Consider the following 19,936-nt stretch of genomic DNA (forward strand, 5'->3'; position numbering starts at 1 on the left):
TCGCTGCTAAAATAAAAGCAAGAAGAGGAAGAGGTAAAAAACGAAGGCAAGCAGAAACGGTTTCTTCAGGATTTCAATTCCTTTTGGCCCTCTTGGCTTTGACTTCATTCCCATATTTAGGTCTATTAAGTGGAAAGAGAAGGAAAAGTCCGTGGGACACACTAATATTAGCCACGTAGCATGATTTGTTGAAAAATGAGAAGATGAGAGGGTTAGACGCCTTTAGTTATTAAATTCCATGGTTGACAAAAGCTATTCGCCCTTCAGGGCCAACCATAGCTGCCTCCGTACAGCCATGTTTCAACTCAGTCTTGAGGTCCGGGTTTGTGACTTCCGATTCTCCAGCATATGTACAGCTGAGCACTCTTTCCTATAGTGTTCCTGAGAGCTCTGGAACACTCCAGAAGAAACGACAGCCAAGAGAGTTGCTCCAAAGCAGGCATTTGGTTTTCTCCCGCTACCTACCCAGATGCTCAGAACAGGAACTGGGCGCTGTTCGCGGGGAGACACCATGGACAGCTCTTCGGGAGCCGCCCGGATGGCCGGGCGTGCTGGCTGTCCCGAGCCCTCCCCCCGCCCGTCAGGCCGCCTGGGGCGGCAGGGGGTGGTCCCGACACCCATCTTGGGCACGTATCAGTGCCCGGTCCCCAAAGCTTTTCCCCAGAGCCCCTCCCTGGCGCCCACGGGGAGGGTTGGTAAGGTCTGAAAAGCCCACGCGAGGGGACCGGGGAGGCCGATTCTCCTCGTCCCCGCTTCCCCAGCGGTCGGACCTGTAGCTGCGGCCTGGCCCACAGGCCGCCTGAGTGAGGCGCAGGTCGCTACGCTTGGAGGCCCGCAGGCAGCCTACCATTTCGGACCCGAAAGGAGGCTCGGAGTGGGCGGGGCCCGCCTCCTGACGCCCCGCCTTTTCCCCCGAGGGGCGGACCTTCCGCCCCCGGCCTCGGCGCAATGCGGAAGAGATGGGCCTGCTGGAGAGGAAGTGACGCTTCCGGCGGCTGTGGCGGCGGCGGCTGCGGGAGAAGGAGGAGGAGGAGCCGGAGGAAGAGGTGAGCAAGCCGGCGGGGGGCGGGGAGCGGCTGCGGCCAGACCCACCGGCAGCCGGGCGCGCGGGCGGACGCTTCCTGAGCAACCTTCCTCGCCGCAGCCTGGGCGGGAACGGTGAGGGGCGACCGTGGGCAGCCCTGGCTCGGGAGGGCGGGCGGGGTTGTCAGGAGACTAGGGGTCGTGCGGCGCTGCGTCGGGCCGGGGGCTGTGGTGACAGCGGCTGTCAGCCTGTCCGCGGGAGAGGAACCAAGTCGGTCTGGGCGCCGGGTCATCGCCTCTGGCGCATAATGGAGGGATTGGGCGGCTGGGCGGCTTCGTCCCCCTGGGAAGGAGCCGCTTTCCCGGGCGGTCGGCTGTCCGGGACCCCCGAGAGCCCCGGTCGGGTCCGTATCGTGAGTCTTCCCGGGTGGCCATTCATATTTACGGGCTCCCGCCTGCCGTGCCCCAAGCCGGCGGTAACCTGTGCCGCTTCCCTTGCCCTTCGCTGCCGCCCTCGGAGAGCCATTCGTGTCGGATAATCCTTTCCCTCCTCCTGCCCCCTAAGGAGCTTTGAAGCAGGCTCGTTAACCTTCCCTCCCACCTCCTCTCCTTCCCCGGCCAAGGAACGGTTTGAAGTTTCCGAATCTGTCCCCTTTCAGCGTAGTGACAAATCCTGAAGCAGGAAGCTGATAAACAACTCCGAACGAAATACGCGCAAAATCTTTCCTTTTTGGTAAACATAAAGTAAACGGGAAACTCATCTTAACCAAACCGTTCGTGGACTTAGAGTAATTAAACCTTATGTTGCCTTGCCGTGAGAATTGGTAGCTTTTCCCCTGGCCTTTTGGTAAAATTAAGTGACGGCTTATCTTTTGGAATAAACCATTCTCTCCCTGAGCTCCCTTTTCTTCCACCCCACCCCCCATCAAAACCTGGCAGGGAGGGACTTCTGGATGCCTTGCAGTCCTTGCTGCAGAAGGAAACGTTAGCTTCATTTGCTTTGCTTGGTTTTCACAGGGCTGCCTCCGAAGAAAGGAGAATGGCGTTCAGCAAAGGATTTCGGATCTATCACAAATTGGATCCCCCACCTTTCAGTCTCATAGTGGAAACTAGGCATAAGGAGGAATGTCTCATGTTCGAGTCTGGGGCTGTAGCTGTGCTTTGTAAGTCATCTGTCATAGCCCACCTGATCGCGGCTCTGTTTTGATTTGAAACCGTTCAGATTCAACCATTCTTTAGAGAAGACCCTGACAACCCCTTCACTGTATTTCCTGAAGCAGATTATGTTTTTTTTTCTTTTCATCAAACCTTATTTTAAACTTCCATTTTCTCTTCTGCCCCCTGCTGCAGGTTTCTTTTGGGGGTGCGGGGGAAATGCAAGTTTGGTTATAGGTTTTTGCTTTCTTGGGTTCTTTGGCTGTTCCTAAAAGAAAACCTTTCTTTCCAAAGAATTCTTGTTACAGTTTATATCACATCACATAAACCCATAAAGGCTTGCTTGACATTTTTACTGTAATGAACAGGATTTCTTATATATCAGTTACAGTAATGAACTACAAGAGTACTTATTTATCTGATATTTTTGGAGTATCTTATGGTGAGGCCCTTACATTTTTATTAAGAGAATTGTAAACTAAAATTTCATGTGAGATATATGATTGATTTAATATGTTTTAAAAAATTACCTTGATAATCTAAAGAAAAGGACTACTGTACCACAAGCAAAATAGTAGATTAGAATGGTCTAGGTTATTTTCTGGGATGAAGTAAAAAATAAAAATATTAATTTGAATATTAATTTTCTTGCTTAGTCTTAAGATTTTGGCAGATAACTCCAGCTTGAGTTATTTGAAATGTGATTGTGTTTTTAAAGGCTTTTTAGTGATAACTACTTGTTTTTTGTCATGTTTTTGCTTTGTTAGCATCAGTTTAGCTACTGGTCATATTTTATAAATTAAAAATAGCGTTTGAAAGTCATACTTAACAGGGGTGCCTGGGTGACGCAGTCAGTAAGCATTCAACTCTTGATTTTGGCTCAGGTCATGGTCTTAGGGTTGTGAGATCAAGCCCTTGTTGGACTCTGCGCTCAGCGTGGAGTCTGCTTAAGATTGTGTGCGGGCTCTCTATCTCTCTCTCTCAGATAAATAAACCTTTAAAAAAAAAAGTCATACTTACAAATATAAGCTCCTAGATATTTTAAGCTGTTAAACTTTCTTCAGATTCAGTAAGTGAAGAGCATACATAAGACCCTAACTTTACATACAGAATATTAGCCTGTTAAAATGCTGATCTGATGTTAATAATCTAAAATAGTAAAATTTTATCCTGATTGAGAAAAAGGGTAGTGACATAATGAAAAGGCTTAAGCAAAGTGTAATGTATAAGAAATGTATATATTTTTGGTACATATAGTAACATGGTTTGAGTGAACAGGAAGAGCTATTTGTGTTCTAAGAAACAAGTATTAATAAAGTGGGTTATACTTAGTATGGACTTAATTCAAACTGTTTTTTATATTTAAATAAACTGAAATATATCTTGCTATAATATTAATTTGCATAGTCTATTTTTTCATACTACAAATACAGTTCTTATACTGATGAATTCTTAATTAAAAATATCTGGGGGGAAATGGTTTGGTTTAGTTGTGAAATATTTTTTAGCTGCTTGCGGTTTTTTTCGTGATATTACCTGATTTTGTAACTTGTCTAAATTTTAAATGTTTCTACAACTGTGGCTACTGGTAATAATAGGGAGTCACATGCATACACAGTATGCATTACCCAGTTATTAGGATCACTGCTATATTTTCCTTTCAGGTACGAAACCTAAGGATAATCATACTTCCAAACCTTCAACAGCTCTCTTTTATGCCAAATAATGGTTAAAAAGGCAAGCTCCCTAAACCATGCATTTTGGCATTAACATTTATTTTAAGGAAAAAATATTAAAAATACTGTCTTAACATTTATTGACTGTATTTATTTTCATTAGATTTAGACGCATAAAGCAGTTCTTTCAGGAGAAAAAAATTGAATATTGCCTTTCTTAGTAAAAATAGCACAAATGGATGTATAATTTTTTGGATATGTTGTTAGCTTTCCTATAATAAGCTTTACAGTAATAACTTAAAATATTAAGAACTAACAGACCTTTTTATAAATCCTTTGACTTCTAAAATTAATTTGACATTCATTTGGGAGCAATACCAACGTGCATATTGTGCTGTAGTGTTCATTTTTAAAATCTCACATTTCTTAAATGCCTGTTGTATTCAGGGAGCTGTGTTTGGAAGATACTGAAGTGTTCTTTTTTTCTTCAACAGTCCCAGCCCCTTGAATCTCAAGGCATTCTGCTTATTAATCTGCAAGAAGAATCTTCTCAAATCATGTTCGATATTAAACCAAAGTGTAACCCCATTTTTCAGTCAGATTAAGTTTAAAATCCTCAACCTGTCCATCAAGGTCTTCCATAACTTGGCCCCACCCTGTTTGTCCAGTGTGGATATTGGTCTCCTTTAAGGAGACTCTTGTGTTTCCTCAGTCCTTTCCCAAAGTACCATGGGTTTTCTCCCCTTCATCATGCTGTTCCTGTTACACCCTCTTCTTTAATGACTGCTAGAATGCTTTTCTCTATCTTTCTAGTGAAAGCCTCTCATTCTCGCTCAAGTCTTCCTTTCTGAGAATCTGCCCCACCCACCCACTCCATCTCACTCTTATCTCTTCTTTATTTGTCTAGAACTCAGTCATATCACAGGATAAACCCTTTTTATATGCTGGTTTTTGGTTCTCAACATGGTTATGTGCAGATGTTCTTTTTGAAAGTAAATGGTAAAAGTGACCCTTGCAGGACTCAGTCATACACTGAATGTTTATGATTTCTACAGGCCTCAGTTGTCCTGGCTTTGAAAGTTTAAAAAATGAGACATCTTAGGCAGTACATATCATTGAGGATTGACAGTCACTTAATTTTCTTGGCTTATGCCAGAAGTGCCATGAGATACCCAACGTGAAACCTTATATTTGTATTATTAGCACATATCAAAAAATAAGGTGCAAGTGAAAACACAGTAAAAACAGTTTCAGATCATGGATCTTTGTAGAGCCTGAGTGTCTACTAATCTTGTCTACTAATCTAGCCTCAGGAATCTGTATGTTGCTAGGCTTCTAAACTTAAATCAGTTATGATAAAATGACTTAATCAATTAGTGAGCCAGTGGTTTTCAGCCTTGTATGCACATCGTGTAATCACTGGGTGGGGGGTTATAAATACTGTTGCCTGGGCTCCAGCTCCCTAGAGATTCTGATGTACTTAAGTTGGGATGATCATTCTGAGCATAATTTATATCGGCCTTTCTAGGATAGATTATGGGATAACTTTCTTAGCTTGCAAATTTTATCCAAAGTAACCACGTTTCCAGAATTTTAATGCTATTATTGACTGTTATTGGGCTAATAACTAGTTTTCTTGAAACCTTCAGCCTGAACCAAGTGCTAATGATCCCTGAGCACTTTTGATATAGCGCTTTCAGGTTATGTGGAACTTCTGTGTCCGGGCGTTGTACTCTTTGAGGAAAAGACCCATGTCTTAGTAATCTTCGTATCTCTAGTGCTTATTACAGTGTTTTACTCACACTTAGTGAATAAATGGCTAACTTAGTGCCATGGGCGGGGAGGGGGGAGATTAACCTAAACCTTACAAAGTTGACAAAAATAGAGTATTCTGTGTTTGAAAGTACAGTACCTTTTTCTATAAAACTTTCTTTTTTATCTTTTAAAGAATTGCTGTTTGACTGAACTGCCAATATAAAAGGGATAAAAATTATCAGTCCAGAAAACTATTTAATTAAACTGAACTTTGATGTCTGTGGAGCAGTGGTTCAGTGTAGCAAGTGGATTCTCTCTGACTAGTATACTGTGTTTGGACCAGTGTAAGCAGGAAGTGTGGTGGTCAGCAAGTTATAACACTACGTGTTTTTTCTTGGAAACTAATAGGAGATTAAAAAAGACATTACCAGTTTTGTGTCAGGTTCAGTTTTCCTTGTCTTTCTATAGTTAACACCCACAAAAAGACGATGACAGGAGAAGAACAAGTAGCCAGTCTGACTGACACATGCATTAAATTCACAAGCTGTCCCATTATTTTTCAACCCATCTCATGCTTCAGCAGAGGTAAATAATTTACTTCATAATTGTACCCTAAGTAGAAAATGAAGGGAAGAGATGGTCAACACATGGGAAATGAAGGATGATTCTAAAAACAGAAGTTATGGGTCACCTATTTAAAAGAGGGGAAGGAAAGTGCTGATACAAATTCCTAACTCTTAATATTAGAGCTCTTGCTCTTTTCCGTATATGCTAGGATAGAAGTAAGGATTAATTGCTTCCATCCGTTTAGTGGTAAGATTATTTTCAGGCTTTCCAACTCAAGTCAGTTAGGACTCAAATCATCTCCTTACTAGACAGCAAGGCCATATCACTATACTCTGGACCTGGTTTTACCCCAGGTTGTCCACCTGAGTTTCTTCATTTACCTAATTTTTTCTTTATGGAAATAGGAGCCATAAAACTATAGAACAACATTCTGGAGATCTTTGTCACAGAATGTGGATTACACTGCCTTTTCTATTGAAACTGCACACTGTAAAGGAGTTAATAATAATGAAATAGCAGTTGCCATTTCCTGGAAGCTTCCTCTACCAGTCACAGCATTAAGCCAGAAGTCCCGAAACTTTATTGTTTCATGGTGTCTCATTAAGTTTTTCACAGCACCCCTAGGCCACAGTTCCGTTTATTAAGTAATTAGGTCCAAACGTTAAGTATGTCTGTCTTAACAACTCTACTAGCCATTTGAAAAAATAAGGCAAGTAAATGGAAAATAATTTATTTCCTTCATAAGTTATTTACTAATGGGATATGTATGTGCCTGTTGAGCATTGAACAGCTTTTCAAACCTTAGACTCAGACTGGACAACTCCACCCTCATTTCCTGTTCCACATTGATTTTTGGAGTGGTACTTGCTTTTTATCCCAGCAACTACTGGAAACCCAGCTTTACAAAGATATGATACCATCAAAGGAATGTACTGCAGTCTAAGGTGAAAACTCTGAACTACCTCAAGCTAATAGTTTGGGCAATACAACATCTGTTGAGTATCTCTGTGTTTCTTTCAATTAAAAGTCTCCTGCAGCTCTTATGGGAGTTTATTCTCAGCCTACGGTTGAGGGAGATGTGGCATTAGACATCCTTTACTTCATTGAATTCTCTGGGTTGTGCTTTCATCTCCATTTCACAGATGCGAAAACTGAGGCTTGGAGAGATAAAGTAACTGCTCTAATGACATAATCTTACCATTTGATTTTTTACTTTAATGATTGTGTTGCTGTGAGGGTGGTGGTTATTATTTTGGGGTCAGGGAATGAAGAGCGAAAACAAGGGGATGCCAGTAGAAGACTTTAAAGTTAAGAGTGAAATTGGTAGCATTTTCTCATGAGGGAAGTATTAAACTTGCTGTGTTTTTGCCTACAAACTATTAATATATTCAAGAGGGAACATGATTTGATTTAGAGTTAGGTCATTAAAAACATAGTTGTTTTGCTGAGCCAAGTTAAATGTCAGGTTCTAAAATTTTGGATAACAAGTGTAGTAGGTGGTGATGACAAGCAGTGTGTATAGTTTTTTTGTTTGTTTTTTTTTTTAATTGCCAAATGCTGACAGTCAGCATGATTGCCCTTTAGATAAGTTGCAGTATCCTGTCTCTTTTTAAGAAAAAAATTCAAGTTGAGGGAAGAAGGGACTTTTTATAGTTGACTTTTTCTGCACAGAATGATGAAATTTAGACTTGTTACATATCACTTTGTGTTAGGCTTGCAAAAATTCATTTTCTTTTTGTAAGTAATTTTTGGAATGTTCTATTTGATAGAAAAGAAAGTAAACAGCAACTTAAATATCTATGCTTTAAAAAAAAAAAAAATTAACCTAACTTTTCACTCCTGGGCCAGGTAGCAGGATTAGCTTCTTAATGTAGGGCCAAACTAGTAGTTCCTAAGTGCTTTCCTTTCTCTGCCACTTAACTTTTCTATGAGAAAATAAAAGGTGAAGCACAGTGTGTCTGTCATTGAACAGTAAAATACCATTATGTGACTTTACTATATAATTTCAGGTCTACCAGATGTTCTAACTTGTCTTATAAAATTTAGTATAAGACTATAACAGGATTTTTTGCTTCTGACCATGATGGTATAATAGGAACCCTCTCACTTTACATAACAACAAGGAAACAAATAAAATAAACAATTTTCAGACATTGAACAATAGGTGGCACGAGACACTGATCCTTGAGGGAAGGGAAACAAAGGAGTGAACCTTAGGATTGCTCTAGCTGATCACTCTGCTTATTACCTTAAGTGCTTCCGGGCTGCAGTAGCAGGGAGATGCACCCAAAGAAAGCCTGGCAGTCTCCCTGAGTTGAGGACACGGAGTAGGGAATTTGTGGAAGCCAAGGCAATGAGAACTCTCAGGAATAGTACCAAAGAGGAAGCAGCTGCACAGAGAGTTTCAGAGATGTGCAGAAGGTAACGCATGAGATTTCAGCTGAGTACTGATCACTGCTGGTATGTAAGGAACCTACCCAAGGCAGGGAAAGAACCACCAAAAAGGAGCAGGAAGAAAAATTCCTGGACTTCATCCAGGGCTGGGAATAGTTAAGTTGTCTGCAGCCAGAAAGGAGAAATATTATAGTACTCTGGGAATTGGGTTGAAAACTCAGAAGGGTATATTGCTTCAGTAGTGGGACGGAGTAGCCCTAAACGAAAGGCTTCTGTGGTCCTATCTGACAAAGCTTAAAAAGCAAGACCCAAAGGGATCAGACTGTTTCCAAATAACCTAATTTCTAAAAAACTGCACTGTATCCTAGAACAAAGTTTAAGAATACAGGAATACAAAATATATATCCATATATCCAGCATTTAACTCTGTATAACAAATTCACAATGTCTGGCATTCAATTAAAAATTGCCATACATGCAAAGAAACAGGAAAACACACCCCATAATGAGGAGAAAAGTCAATCTGTAGAAACAGATGTTAAAATTAAAACAAGGAGAGGCTCTTGGGTGGCTTGGTCAGCTAAGTGTCCAACTCTTGATTTCAGCTCAGGTCATGATCTCAGGGTCATGAGATTGAGCCCCACATTGGGCTCTGCCCTGAACATGGAATCTGCTTAAAATTCTCTCTCCCTCTCCCTCTTCCCCTCCCACTGGCTCATGTGCACACTCTCAAAAAAAATTAATAAACAAGGATATTATAACAGCTATTGTAAATATACTCCATATGTCCAGGAAGTAGAGGAAAGAGTAAACAGGTTAAGGAGAGACATGGAGGCGCCTGGGTGACTCAGTTGGTTGGGCATCTACCTTCTTTTTTTTTTTTTTAAGATTTTATTTATTTATTCATGAGAGACAGAGAGAGAGAGAGAGAGGCAGCGGGAGAAGCAGGCTCCCAAGGAGCAGGGAGCCTGATGCGGGACTCGATCCCAGGACCCTGGCATCATGACCTGAGCCGAAGGCAGATGCTTAACCATCTGAGCCACCCAGGCACCCCTGGGCATCTACCTTCTGCTCAGGTGGTGATCTCAGGGTCCTGGGATCGAGCCCCGTGTCAGGCTCTCTGCTCAGCGGGGAGTTTGCTTCTCGCTCTCCCTCTGTGTTCTCTCTCTAATCATAAATAAATAAATAAATAAATAAATCTTAAAAAAAAAGAGAGACATGAAAAATGTGAAAGACCTAAATCAAATGGAAATAAAAATAACTGAAATGAAAAAAATACACTGATAGTGATTAATAGATAAGACACTGCATAATAAATGATTGGTGAATTTGAAGGCATAATAATTGAAACTACTCAAAATGAAACACAGAGAAAAGACTAAAATCGATAAACAGAGCCATCAGTGGGCTGGGAAACAACCTCATATGGCCAATATATGTGTGTAATTGGAATCCTAGAAAGAGGGGGTTGAAGCAAAAAAATACTTGAAGAAATAACAGTTGACAGTTTTCCAAATTTGATGGAAACTATAAATCCACAGATCCAAGAAGCTAAATGAACCCCAAGCAGAAGAAACATGAAGCAAACTGCACCCAAATACATTATCAAATTGCTTAAAACCAGTGATATGGAGAGAAATCTTAAAAACAGATCAAGAAAAAAGGACATATGTACTGAAGAAAGAAGACATATGAATAATGATAGAATTTTCTTCAGAAACAATCCAAGCCAGTGGATATAGACCCAACATCTTGAAAGTACTGAAAGAAGAAGAAAACAAAACTGTACACCTAGGGTTCTGTGCCCAACCACAATTAAAATGATGTAAAGACTTTTTCAAATACCCTATAGCTGAAAAAATATGAGCCAATGGTAATGGATAACAATTTAAATAGTATAGCTTTTCTTTGCATCTAGTACCAACATTTTCAACAATTCTGAGGTGGTAAAGTCTGAATCAGTGGATTTTATCACTTAGTTATGTTTAAACTGTTTTTGAAAGAAACATAAGTAGGGTAGCCTAGTGCATTTGGGGTTAGCTTTGTAATTAGAGTGCCAAAAGGAGATACAGCTTTAAAAATTGAATATTATACTTTTATTGGTGGCAATTTAAATCTGCTTGAGTTTTTTAATGGTTGTAAATAAGAATTTGTGTTTTATCTTTTTCTACTAAAATAGAGTTTGCAAGGGTAAGCTGTTGTTCCTCTTATTGTGTTACATAAGCACGTGTTTACATTGGAGTGCATTTCACAGCCACTGAGCTAGTCACATTATTGTGAGTAAATGTGGCATTTGAGGAGATGGATTAACTTGTTGGTCAATTGGACACTATATAATTACTCTTTTAGTTTAGGTTGAAAGATATGCTCTTTAGATGCCTGGATGATTTTGAGATAACTAAGTCAGGAAAGAAAGAGAGAGAGAAAGGGAGGGAAGGAGGAAAAGGAAGGGAAAGGAAGGGAGTAAGGGAAAGGAAAGGAAAGAAGAAAGAAAATACTGATTAAATTATTGGCTTAAACATTAAATATTTCTCTATGTTGAATGTTAGGCTTATTAAAACATTCGTTTCCATTTTATTATCGTTTTCTTATATTACTTTATATATAAAGTTTGTTTACTTATATAAACTAGCTCTTACCAGTAAATATTTATTATGGGTTGTGTTTCATTCTGTTCATAGGAAGCTGTAGTCTGTTGAGTCCTTATGCAGATAAACAAAGTCTTTTAATCCTATGAACCTTGTGTGAAGTATAGGAAGAATGAATCTTAAAATTAAGTAAATTACTAGCTAATTGTACAGTAGTGCTCATTAGTGGTCTGTCCTTGGTCAACATTGGGTCTATGTCTTTGGCTTATCTTGTTGAATGATTTCATCATTCTCTTGGAGAATGGATGGAAAGTATAGTTACCAGATTTGTAGATGTTGCAAAGCTGTGTGGGACTGATACAGAGCTGGGTAGAATAATTACTTATTTTGGATGACACAATTGAAATCCAGCTTTTTTCAACTGAGAGAATGGACTGGAACCCACAAAAGGAACATGCACTTCCCCTGCGCTGGATCAAATTGAGTTTTGTGTCCTTTCCTGATTCAACTGCTGTGGCTGTAGAGATATCATAGGCAATTTGGATTGGGCTGATGATTAGTAAAATAAGGTAGAAATTACTATCATTGTCTGGGTTTCCATGATACCCCAGCCTGAATGGTGACCACACAGTATGGAAAGTTTGGAATAGATACTAGGTTGATAGTCACATCGATCTCTGCACTCCTATCAAGCCTGCTCTTCCTTCAGTCTTCCTTATCTTAGTGTATTGCAATCCATCTACCTTGTTGTTTAAACCAGAAGTTAAGAATCATCCTCTATACCTCCTTCTCTCCAGCTTCACACATTCTCACTCTACTACCATGTCTAGTGTACTCAACCTTCTAATTTCATTGAGAATCCATGCAGTTCACCATTTTAGCTGGTTCTACCACTGTCTAGCCACTGTAATCCCTTTCATGGACCATTACTATAGCCTCCTTAACTGATCTCCCTGTTTCCACTTCCCTTACCCACTCTCCAGTCTTCTTAAAAACACAATTTAGATCATATTGTTTCCCTGACTAAGACCCTTTCATGATTGACCACTGAAGTTAAAATCCAAGCTCTTTAAAATGATCTACATTAAATCATTGAGTCCCTGCCTCCCTCTTCAGTCTTAAGACTGTTTTGCCTCTTGGTTTCTGTGTTCCAGCCATTTCAGCCTTCTAGTTCCGAATGTACCAAATGATTTCTGATCTCAGAGCCTTCACATATGCTGTTTCTTCTGCTCAGTATTTATTTTAAAAAATTTATTCATGCATGTAGAAAAATACATAAATCATAAATGTAGAATGCAATGAATTATTAGAGTGAACATATCCATGTTACCAGTGCCAGGTTGAGAAATAAACATTATTACTAGCTCTCCAGAAGATTCCCTCACATTCCTCCCCAATTATTCTCTCTGCCATGATTTGCAGAGATAATCACTACCTGACTTCTTACATCATAGATTAGTTTTATCCGGTTTTTAACTTAACGTAAATGGAATCATTCAATATGTATTCTGTTGGGTCCGGCTTCTTTCTGTCAGTGTTCTGTATGGGAGATTATCCATGTTGTAGCAGGTGGCGGTAGTTTTCATTGTTACGTGGTATTCCATTGTATGAGTATTCCAGTATTTTTTCTGTTGACATTTACTTCTAATTCTTTCTGTTACGAATGACACTAGTATGACCATGCTTATACATGTCTTTTGGTGCACGTATGTACACATTTCTTTTGGATATATTTTTAGGAATGGAATTGCTGGGTCATAGAGTATTTGTATGTTGCCTGGAATGTTTTTACCTCCACTCTTCATTTAGCTAACTTCCTGTTTATTCTTCAGGTTTCAACCTAAAGGTCACTTCTGCAGGCAGGCCTATCCTAACCATTTTTCTCCCCCCAGTAATTTTAAATTAGGTCCTCCTGTTGTAATCTGTCGGAACTCCATCATAGTACTTACCGTCATTTATGATTTTACATGTGCCTAGTTATATAATGGCTGTCTTCCTATTAGAAGTTATTAGGGCACTGACTTTTTTTATTCATAGAACTTTGCCAGGGTCCTGGTACATAGTAAGCATTCAGTAAATACTTTTTATATGAATGAGTGAAAGGTTATTATTATATTGAAATGTTGCCAAGATTGGGATTTGGAGTTTGTACAGAACATTAATTTGGATAGTTTAATGACTTTCAGCTGGAATTTTAATTTATTAATTTTACAAATAGAACCTTTTTTGTTTTAAAATAGTTTTTCTTTTTATGTATGATAAAATGGAAAGTGGCTTTACTGCCAGGTAGTTATATGATCTTGGATGAATCACCTAAACTCTTAGTTTTTTTTCTTTTGAAAATGAGTAGCTTGTTTTCACAATCTCTAGGATCCTCTAGCTAGAGGCTCTCTCGTACTACACCAAAGTGCTACCTGTATGCAAATAAGCTGACCACAAACTGCAGTGCATGCAACCACAGGCAAATTGTGATTCTAGGAAGAGCATACTAATTTGTAATCTTGTTTTCACATTCTTAATGACTTTCTTTAGTTTGGCCTTCTGTATCAGCTGAAGAAAGACAGTTTGCTGTCTATCTGGAAGGTTGGCGCCAGAGCAGAATGTTCACTTTGGGTAGCAGGACCTTCATTAGGTAGCTTAATTGTTTAGTTTGAATTATTATTATTATTATTTTTTAGGATTTTATTTACTTATTTGAGAGAGAGAGGGAAAGAGTACAAGTGGGGGAGAGGGAGAAGCGATGCGGGGCTCGATATCAGGACCCCTGGATCATGACCTGAGAGAAGGCAGCTGCTTAACTGACTGAGCCACCCAGGCGCCCCTGTTTAGATTGAGTTATTGTAATTATCAGAAGTTAGAGAAATTTACATTTAAACTTAATCCTCAATACCATTTAAGTTTAAAACAAATGACTTTGTAATCATCTGGTTATCTTAGATAATAAGTTAATTTTGTTTCAGTCTGTTCAGATGGTAGAGTTAGCAATGCAGGTCTGATCACCAGTTTTTCTATGTTTAATAAGTCTCTGTTTTAGAGTCACAATCATGAAAACCAAGAAATAGGTGTATGATTATGTTTTCATCTGACTTTCTAGAGATGATCTTATGCTTCATTATTTGCCTGAAATTCTAATTTGAGAAGAGAAAGTGTAAAACCAATAATGCTGAATAATACCAGTTATGTCATATGATATAGTGCTATAAAAGCAAGTCACTCCAGCAAAGGAGGGTGCTGAGTAACATGCTAGAGGACAATTAGTATATTAAATTTTGATAAAGACCAATTGATACATTTATACTCTTGAGTGTTTTCTGTAGTCTATAAAAAGATAATCTCTACAGCGTCTATTTTCATTACTTTCCTGTCACTTCAGTAGGAAACATAGGTTAGGCCTCCTTTCAGTCATGAATTTGTTCAGTTAAAAGAACTTTGAAAGCAGCACAGAGCTAAAATACTGGGTGAATTAAGTCATCTGAATTAAGGTGTTGGATGTCACTACCTCATGGCTTAGTGTAGTTTTCAGGATTTCTCAACCTCTTCTGTGATGAGCCGGGGCCAGTTTGTAATTCTCCAAGGCTGTTTTCAACAGAGGAGGATACTAAAGCTAAGTGATTTAGTATGAATGTAAGGAAAACATTTATGGCAGAGTACAGCAGTATTTCCCTTTCCTGGGGTCTCCATTCTGGAATCGCCGAGTCTTCCTTCCTAATTTATTATGTTTATCATTTGATGATTATATGATGGCCTTAGAGTGGGCTATGGGGTCATTCTTTTTTTGTTTTTTGGTTTTTTTTTTAAAGATTTTATTTATTTGAGAGAACGAGAGAGAGAAAGAGTGTGTGCATGTGAGTGGGGGAGACAGAGGGAGAAGGAGAGAATCTCAAGGAGCCTCCACACTGAGCACAGAGCCTGACACCCAGGGCTCGATCTCACAACCTGAGATCATGACCTGAGCCGAAATCAAGAGTCGGATGCTTAACCGCCACCCAGGCGCGCCCTACGGGGTCATTCTGAAGGCAGTAGGACTTACTGCTTCCCTTCAAATTATGAAAGTCTGGATGCCCACTGAGCTTTTGACTAGTATACCTCTGGTCTAGGGTAATTGAAGGAAAGTACCTTTCAGATTACTTAGAATTCCAGTAGCCTCTGCTCTCACTGACTGTCCAGTTATCTTGTCTTCTCTTCTTTCTGAACCTACCCAGCATGCCAAAGAATGTTGTCAGAATAAATTTTTTTTTATCATTTGATTTTGGGAAGTATCAAGTGTGCATCAAAGAAGGGAGGATAGTGTCACTGGCTCCATGTACCTGCACCCAGCCCCACTGATTGTCAACTCCCGGACACTTGTGTTTACCTACATCCCTGTCCACTACCTTCCCTCCCCATTTATTTTAAAGTAAATCTCAGATATCATGTAATTTCATCCATAAATATTTTTATGACAGTAAATGTTTATGGTACATATCCTATTTTGCTTTAAATTCTACTCTGTGACCTTATTCAGATTCACATATTCACTAGGATTAGAATCAGAGGACCTTCAGATTATCAGTTCTACGGATGTGTGGATATGTTTAAAAATGTAATGGTAGATTTATGCTTAAGATAGCTCTGTGTTGGGCGCCTGGGTGGCTCAGTTGGTTAAACGTCTGCCTTCAGCTCAGATTGTGATCCCAGAGTCCTGGGATGGAGCCCCGCATTGGGCTCCCTGCTCAGCAGGAGCCTGCTTCTCCCTCTGCCACTGTCCCTCCCCCACTGCTTGTGCTCACTCTCTCTCTCTCTCTCACTATCTCAAATAAATAAGTAAACAATTCTTAAAAAGAAAAGATAGCTCTTTTCTCAGGAGCTGCATGTTCACATTAGATGGAAAATAAAAAAGTTGAAGGTACGAGTGAGTTGTAGCGTTGGGTGTGACAAGGGAGGAAGAGCTTTTCTCTTTTAAAATAAGCCCTTGAGGAAGTTAGGAACTCTTGACCCCTGATGTGTTACAGCAGTAACTCCAGGAGTCGGGCTCTGCCTTACTTTACATGTTGAACAGGTGAGCCAAAGAGGTGCAGGCCTCCTTACCTGAGCTGAGCTGCTACAGGTCTGGATGGTGGTTAGAAATCAGTAACTTGTAAAAAAAAAAAAAAGTCTGTTTTTCCTAGCATCTTGTTTACTTAAGAACATCAGCATGAGCAGGAGAAAAAAAAAAAATACAGAGCAGGCTGTTCCCCTCATTGAAAGCCCAACAGATGCCTTGAAAGACAGCCCTGGCGAGGAGTAACCTGAACTTCCATATCACCATATCCCCTGAACTCTCGTGTCCTCTCGTTCTTTCACCCTGTTTTCCTCAGGGCTTTCTATACATCCTACCATTGTATAAACTCCACTAGTCTAAGCCCTGGTTAGAAATCATTTAACAAGGCCTGTCTTTCCCCACCCCTACCTTTCCACTCCCACCCTCACTCCACCAGAGGTGTCCACCATAGATAGACATCACATTTGAAAATTTCCAGATGTTGGGGCACCTGGGTGGCTCAGTCATTAAGCACCTGCCTTCGGCTCAGGTCATGATCCCAGGGTCCTGGAATGGAGCCCCGCGTTGGCTCCCTGCTCAGTGGGAAGCCTGCTTCTCCCTCTCCCACTCCCCCTGCTTGTGTTCCCTCTCTCACTGTGTCTCTCTCTGGCAAACAAACAAACAAAAACAAACAAATAAATAGATAAATAAATATCTGAAAATTTCCAGATGTCACTGTGAGGAATTGTTAAATTTCAGAGCATTCAGATGCTATTAATGGTAAGGTTAAATGTTTATGTTTTTATGTATTATTTTAAAACTCACAAAACATTCCCTTTTGTGCTACAGCCTCTCAAATTTTTTTGTCTAGTAGATGAATACTTAATAGTCATCGTATTCAGTGTCTCTGGTTAAGTTGGTATTGTGTTGAGATAAAAAGAAATGAGGGGCACCTGGGTGGGTCAGTCAGTTAAGTGTCCAACTCTTGGTTTTGGCTCACGTCATGGTCTCAGGGTTGTGAGATGGAGCTCTGTGTTGGGCTCCCCACTCAGCGGGGGGTCTGCTTGGGATTCTCTCCTTTTCCCTCTCCCTCTGTTCCTCTCCCCCCAACTTGTGCACACACATGCATGCAGTGCGCGCTCTCTCAAATAAATAAATAAACCTTTAAAAAAAAAAAGAAATGAGACAATTTCGGTTGCTGTTTGTATACAAGTGAATGAGGTATAAAATAATGAGAAAAAAGATTTACTTCCAGCATGATCAGGGAAAACTTCAGGAAGGAAGAGGCATTTTAGTTAGGTATTGAAGGATGGGTGATATTTGGAAACACAAAGATGATAAAGTGTGTTCCAGATGGAAAGAACACCGTGAACAAAGGGAGGGGGAAAACAGTGTGGAGCACAGAGAAGGAGCCACCCGTTATTCATTTTTTATTCATTTTGGTTGCAGTGTAGGATGCAAGGGGGAAGTATTAGGGAAAAGCAAAGATGGGGATGAGTGAGTGAACAATCTGTACATTCTGTGTTTTATCTAAAGGTTATACACGTTATTTTAAAGTAGTATGACTTTTTTATTTTAAATAATCTCTTTATAGTGGAAGATTCCCAGATTATTTTCTAGAATTAAAAATTACCAGAGAAATAGGACAATAATTAAGTCTCTCCCTCTTACATCATGTATTTCTCTGTATTTCATGGCGTTTCATAGAATAAGAGAATCTTTTCCCCATTAAAAAAATGTATGGGGAGGGGGTAACACAGCACAAGAGTTTGTCTTAGTGCTGTGTAGAGATTAAAGCTTCTGAATTTAGAAATGTGCATGTGTATTTTTAAGTTTTATTTTTTATGGTTACATTTAATTTTTTAAAAGGTTGGAAACAGTGTCAGATACAGAAAAGCTGAAGTTCAGTACAGAGAACTTTCCTCTGAATTATTTGAGAATGAGTTGCTGACATGGTGTCCCATCACCCACAAATACTGTTACTTATTTCCTAGAAAGAATTGCTCCTTCATAACTACAATATAGCCATAAAAAAGTTTACATTGTACTTCTGTCTAATCCTCAGACTCCATTCAAGTTCACCAGTTGTCCCAATGACTCATAACAACAAAAAGATGGAGTTCAGATTTGTCATTTTATTAGTTTTCATGCCTCTTTATTCCCTTTAAATCTGGAAAAGTTCTTCAGTCTTTGATGTTTATGACCTTAAAACTTATGAAAATGAAGGCCAGTTGTTTTGTAGAGTGTACCTCACTGTGAGTTTGTCTCCTGGCTCCTCGTGCTCAGGTTGAGGTTATATGTCTCGGCAGGAATATTACCGGAGTGGTGCTGTGTCCTTTCCATTGTATCCTGTCAGGGGGCACACAATTTTGACTTGTCCCATTACCATTGGTGTTCACTGTGATTATTTGGTTAAGGTGGTTTCTGGCAGACTCCTTTTTCTCATATAAGAAGTGTTTTGAGGTCAGGTACATTGAGAGCATGTAAACATCCCCATTACTCATCACACTTCCGGTTATGGGCTTCTTCAGTGGGCTGTAATCTGTTCCCATTATAATTGGTTTTGATGCTCACATTGTTCCAGGTTTCTCTAGTAGACACCCGTTCAAGCTGGCTTCTGTATTTTTGTGACTTATCTCTATTATTCTTTCGAGTACTCCCTTTATGGCACAAGAATATGTTCCAGGCTCATCTTGTCCCTGCCCTTGCCCTGGAATCAGCCATTTCTCCAAGAAGTCCTTAACAGTGGAGAATGGTATTAGAAAGCAAGATCTGGGTGCTAAGTGTGGCCATTGCTATTGGAGTACGGCTGATCTTGGGCCCTGTCGATGGATAGAGCTAAGGAGAATATGTAATTGTGTGAATATGTATATATGGTTATACACTCCCTCTTATATCCATGTTTTCCATCTATCTAGAAAACTGTGAGTTCACACTGGTAACTCCAATTTCAGTCACCACTGCAGTGCCCATTCTAGTTTTCTCTCTTTCCATATTGCACTCATTCTCTGACAGTGAGGAACCTGGTTCCCATTATCCTGATCCTTCCCCTCTGTCACCAACCACTCTGTTGCCACTGTAGCCTCCTCCATTGAATGGGCGCCCTCCTCGGCCCTCAGGGGCTCCAACACTCTGCCCTGGGCTTCCTTCCAGTGCACCCTGCCTTCCCCACCCTGCCCAAGCTTCAAGCTACCATTACAGGCAACTGCCAACATCCCTGGGTGGACACCATCCTTCTCACCCCACTGAGACTTATTTTATGCCAGGCTGTCCTTCCCGCCAAGTGGATGCCCTCTCTTCCTGCCTCTGGCTTCAAATCCATGCACAAGGCCATTGTTCTCACTCTGCCGGGGCTCTGACAGCCTGCAAAAGACCTCCCTCAATTGTAGCCCAAACCTTTGAAGCATATATGGAAGAATAGGAAAACATCCACAGTCCTTTACATAAAAAATGTTTAGGAAGAAAACACTGTTTTCTCTTCGGGAATTGCAAGTGTCTGGAGTTAAAATTGCATACGGCTCTGAAATTTCATCTTTGAACTCCTACTGAGCGCCAGGCACTGAGCTAGGCCACTGGGGATAGAGCAGTGAACTAGGCAAAATCCCTTCCCAACTGAAGCTGCATTTTCTGACTCAGGTTGTTTAAGCTTAGACAAGTTAGTAACAAATTGATAACCTCTCTAAGCCTGTTTCCTCATGTCAGATGGAAATAGTTGTAATTTTGCCCATGGGGTTGTTGTGAAAATTGAATAATGTGTGTTAGTTAACTGTCATAATCAT

The 19,936-nt window shown here is 40.2% G+C and overlaps 1 protein-coding gene across 13 annotated transcripts in view; it reads left to right on the forward strand.

The window, feature by feature from the left end:
* The first annotated feature begins 935 nt into the window (after nucleotides 1-935).
* SYNJ1 (synaptojanin 1) overlaps nucleotides 936-19,936 on the forward strand; it is an 87,841-nt gene continuing 68,840 nt past the window's right edge. For 12 of the 13 annotated variants that reach the window (XM_073891166.1, XM_073891175.1, XM_073891179.1 and 9 more), the window contains exons 1-2: nucleotides 936-1,046; nucleotides 2,041-2,186. In XM_073891166.1, coding sequence (XP_073747267.1) covers nucleotides 949-1,046; nucleotides 2,041-2,186 — 244 coding nt within the window. In that variant the 5' untranslated portion in view covers nucleotides 936-948. The other variant, XM_073891180.1, reaches the window with a different exon arrangement.

Source organism: Callorhinus ursinus, unplaced genomic scaffold, assembly GCF_003265705.2.
Source record: "Callorhinus ursinus isolate GAN/ISIS: 27379988/994484 unplaced genomic scaffold, GSC_fseal_2.0 scaffold1, whole genome shotgun sequence".
Taxonomy (NCBI): Eukaryota; Metazoa; Chordata; class Mammalia; order Carnivora; family Otariidae; genus Callorhinus; species Callorhinus ursinus.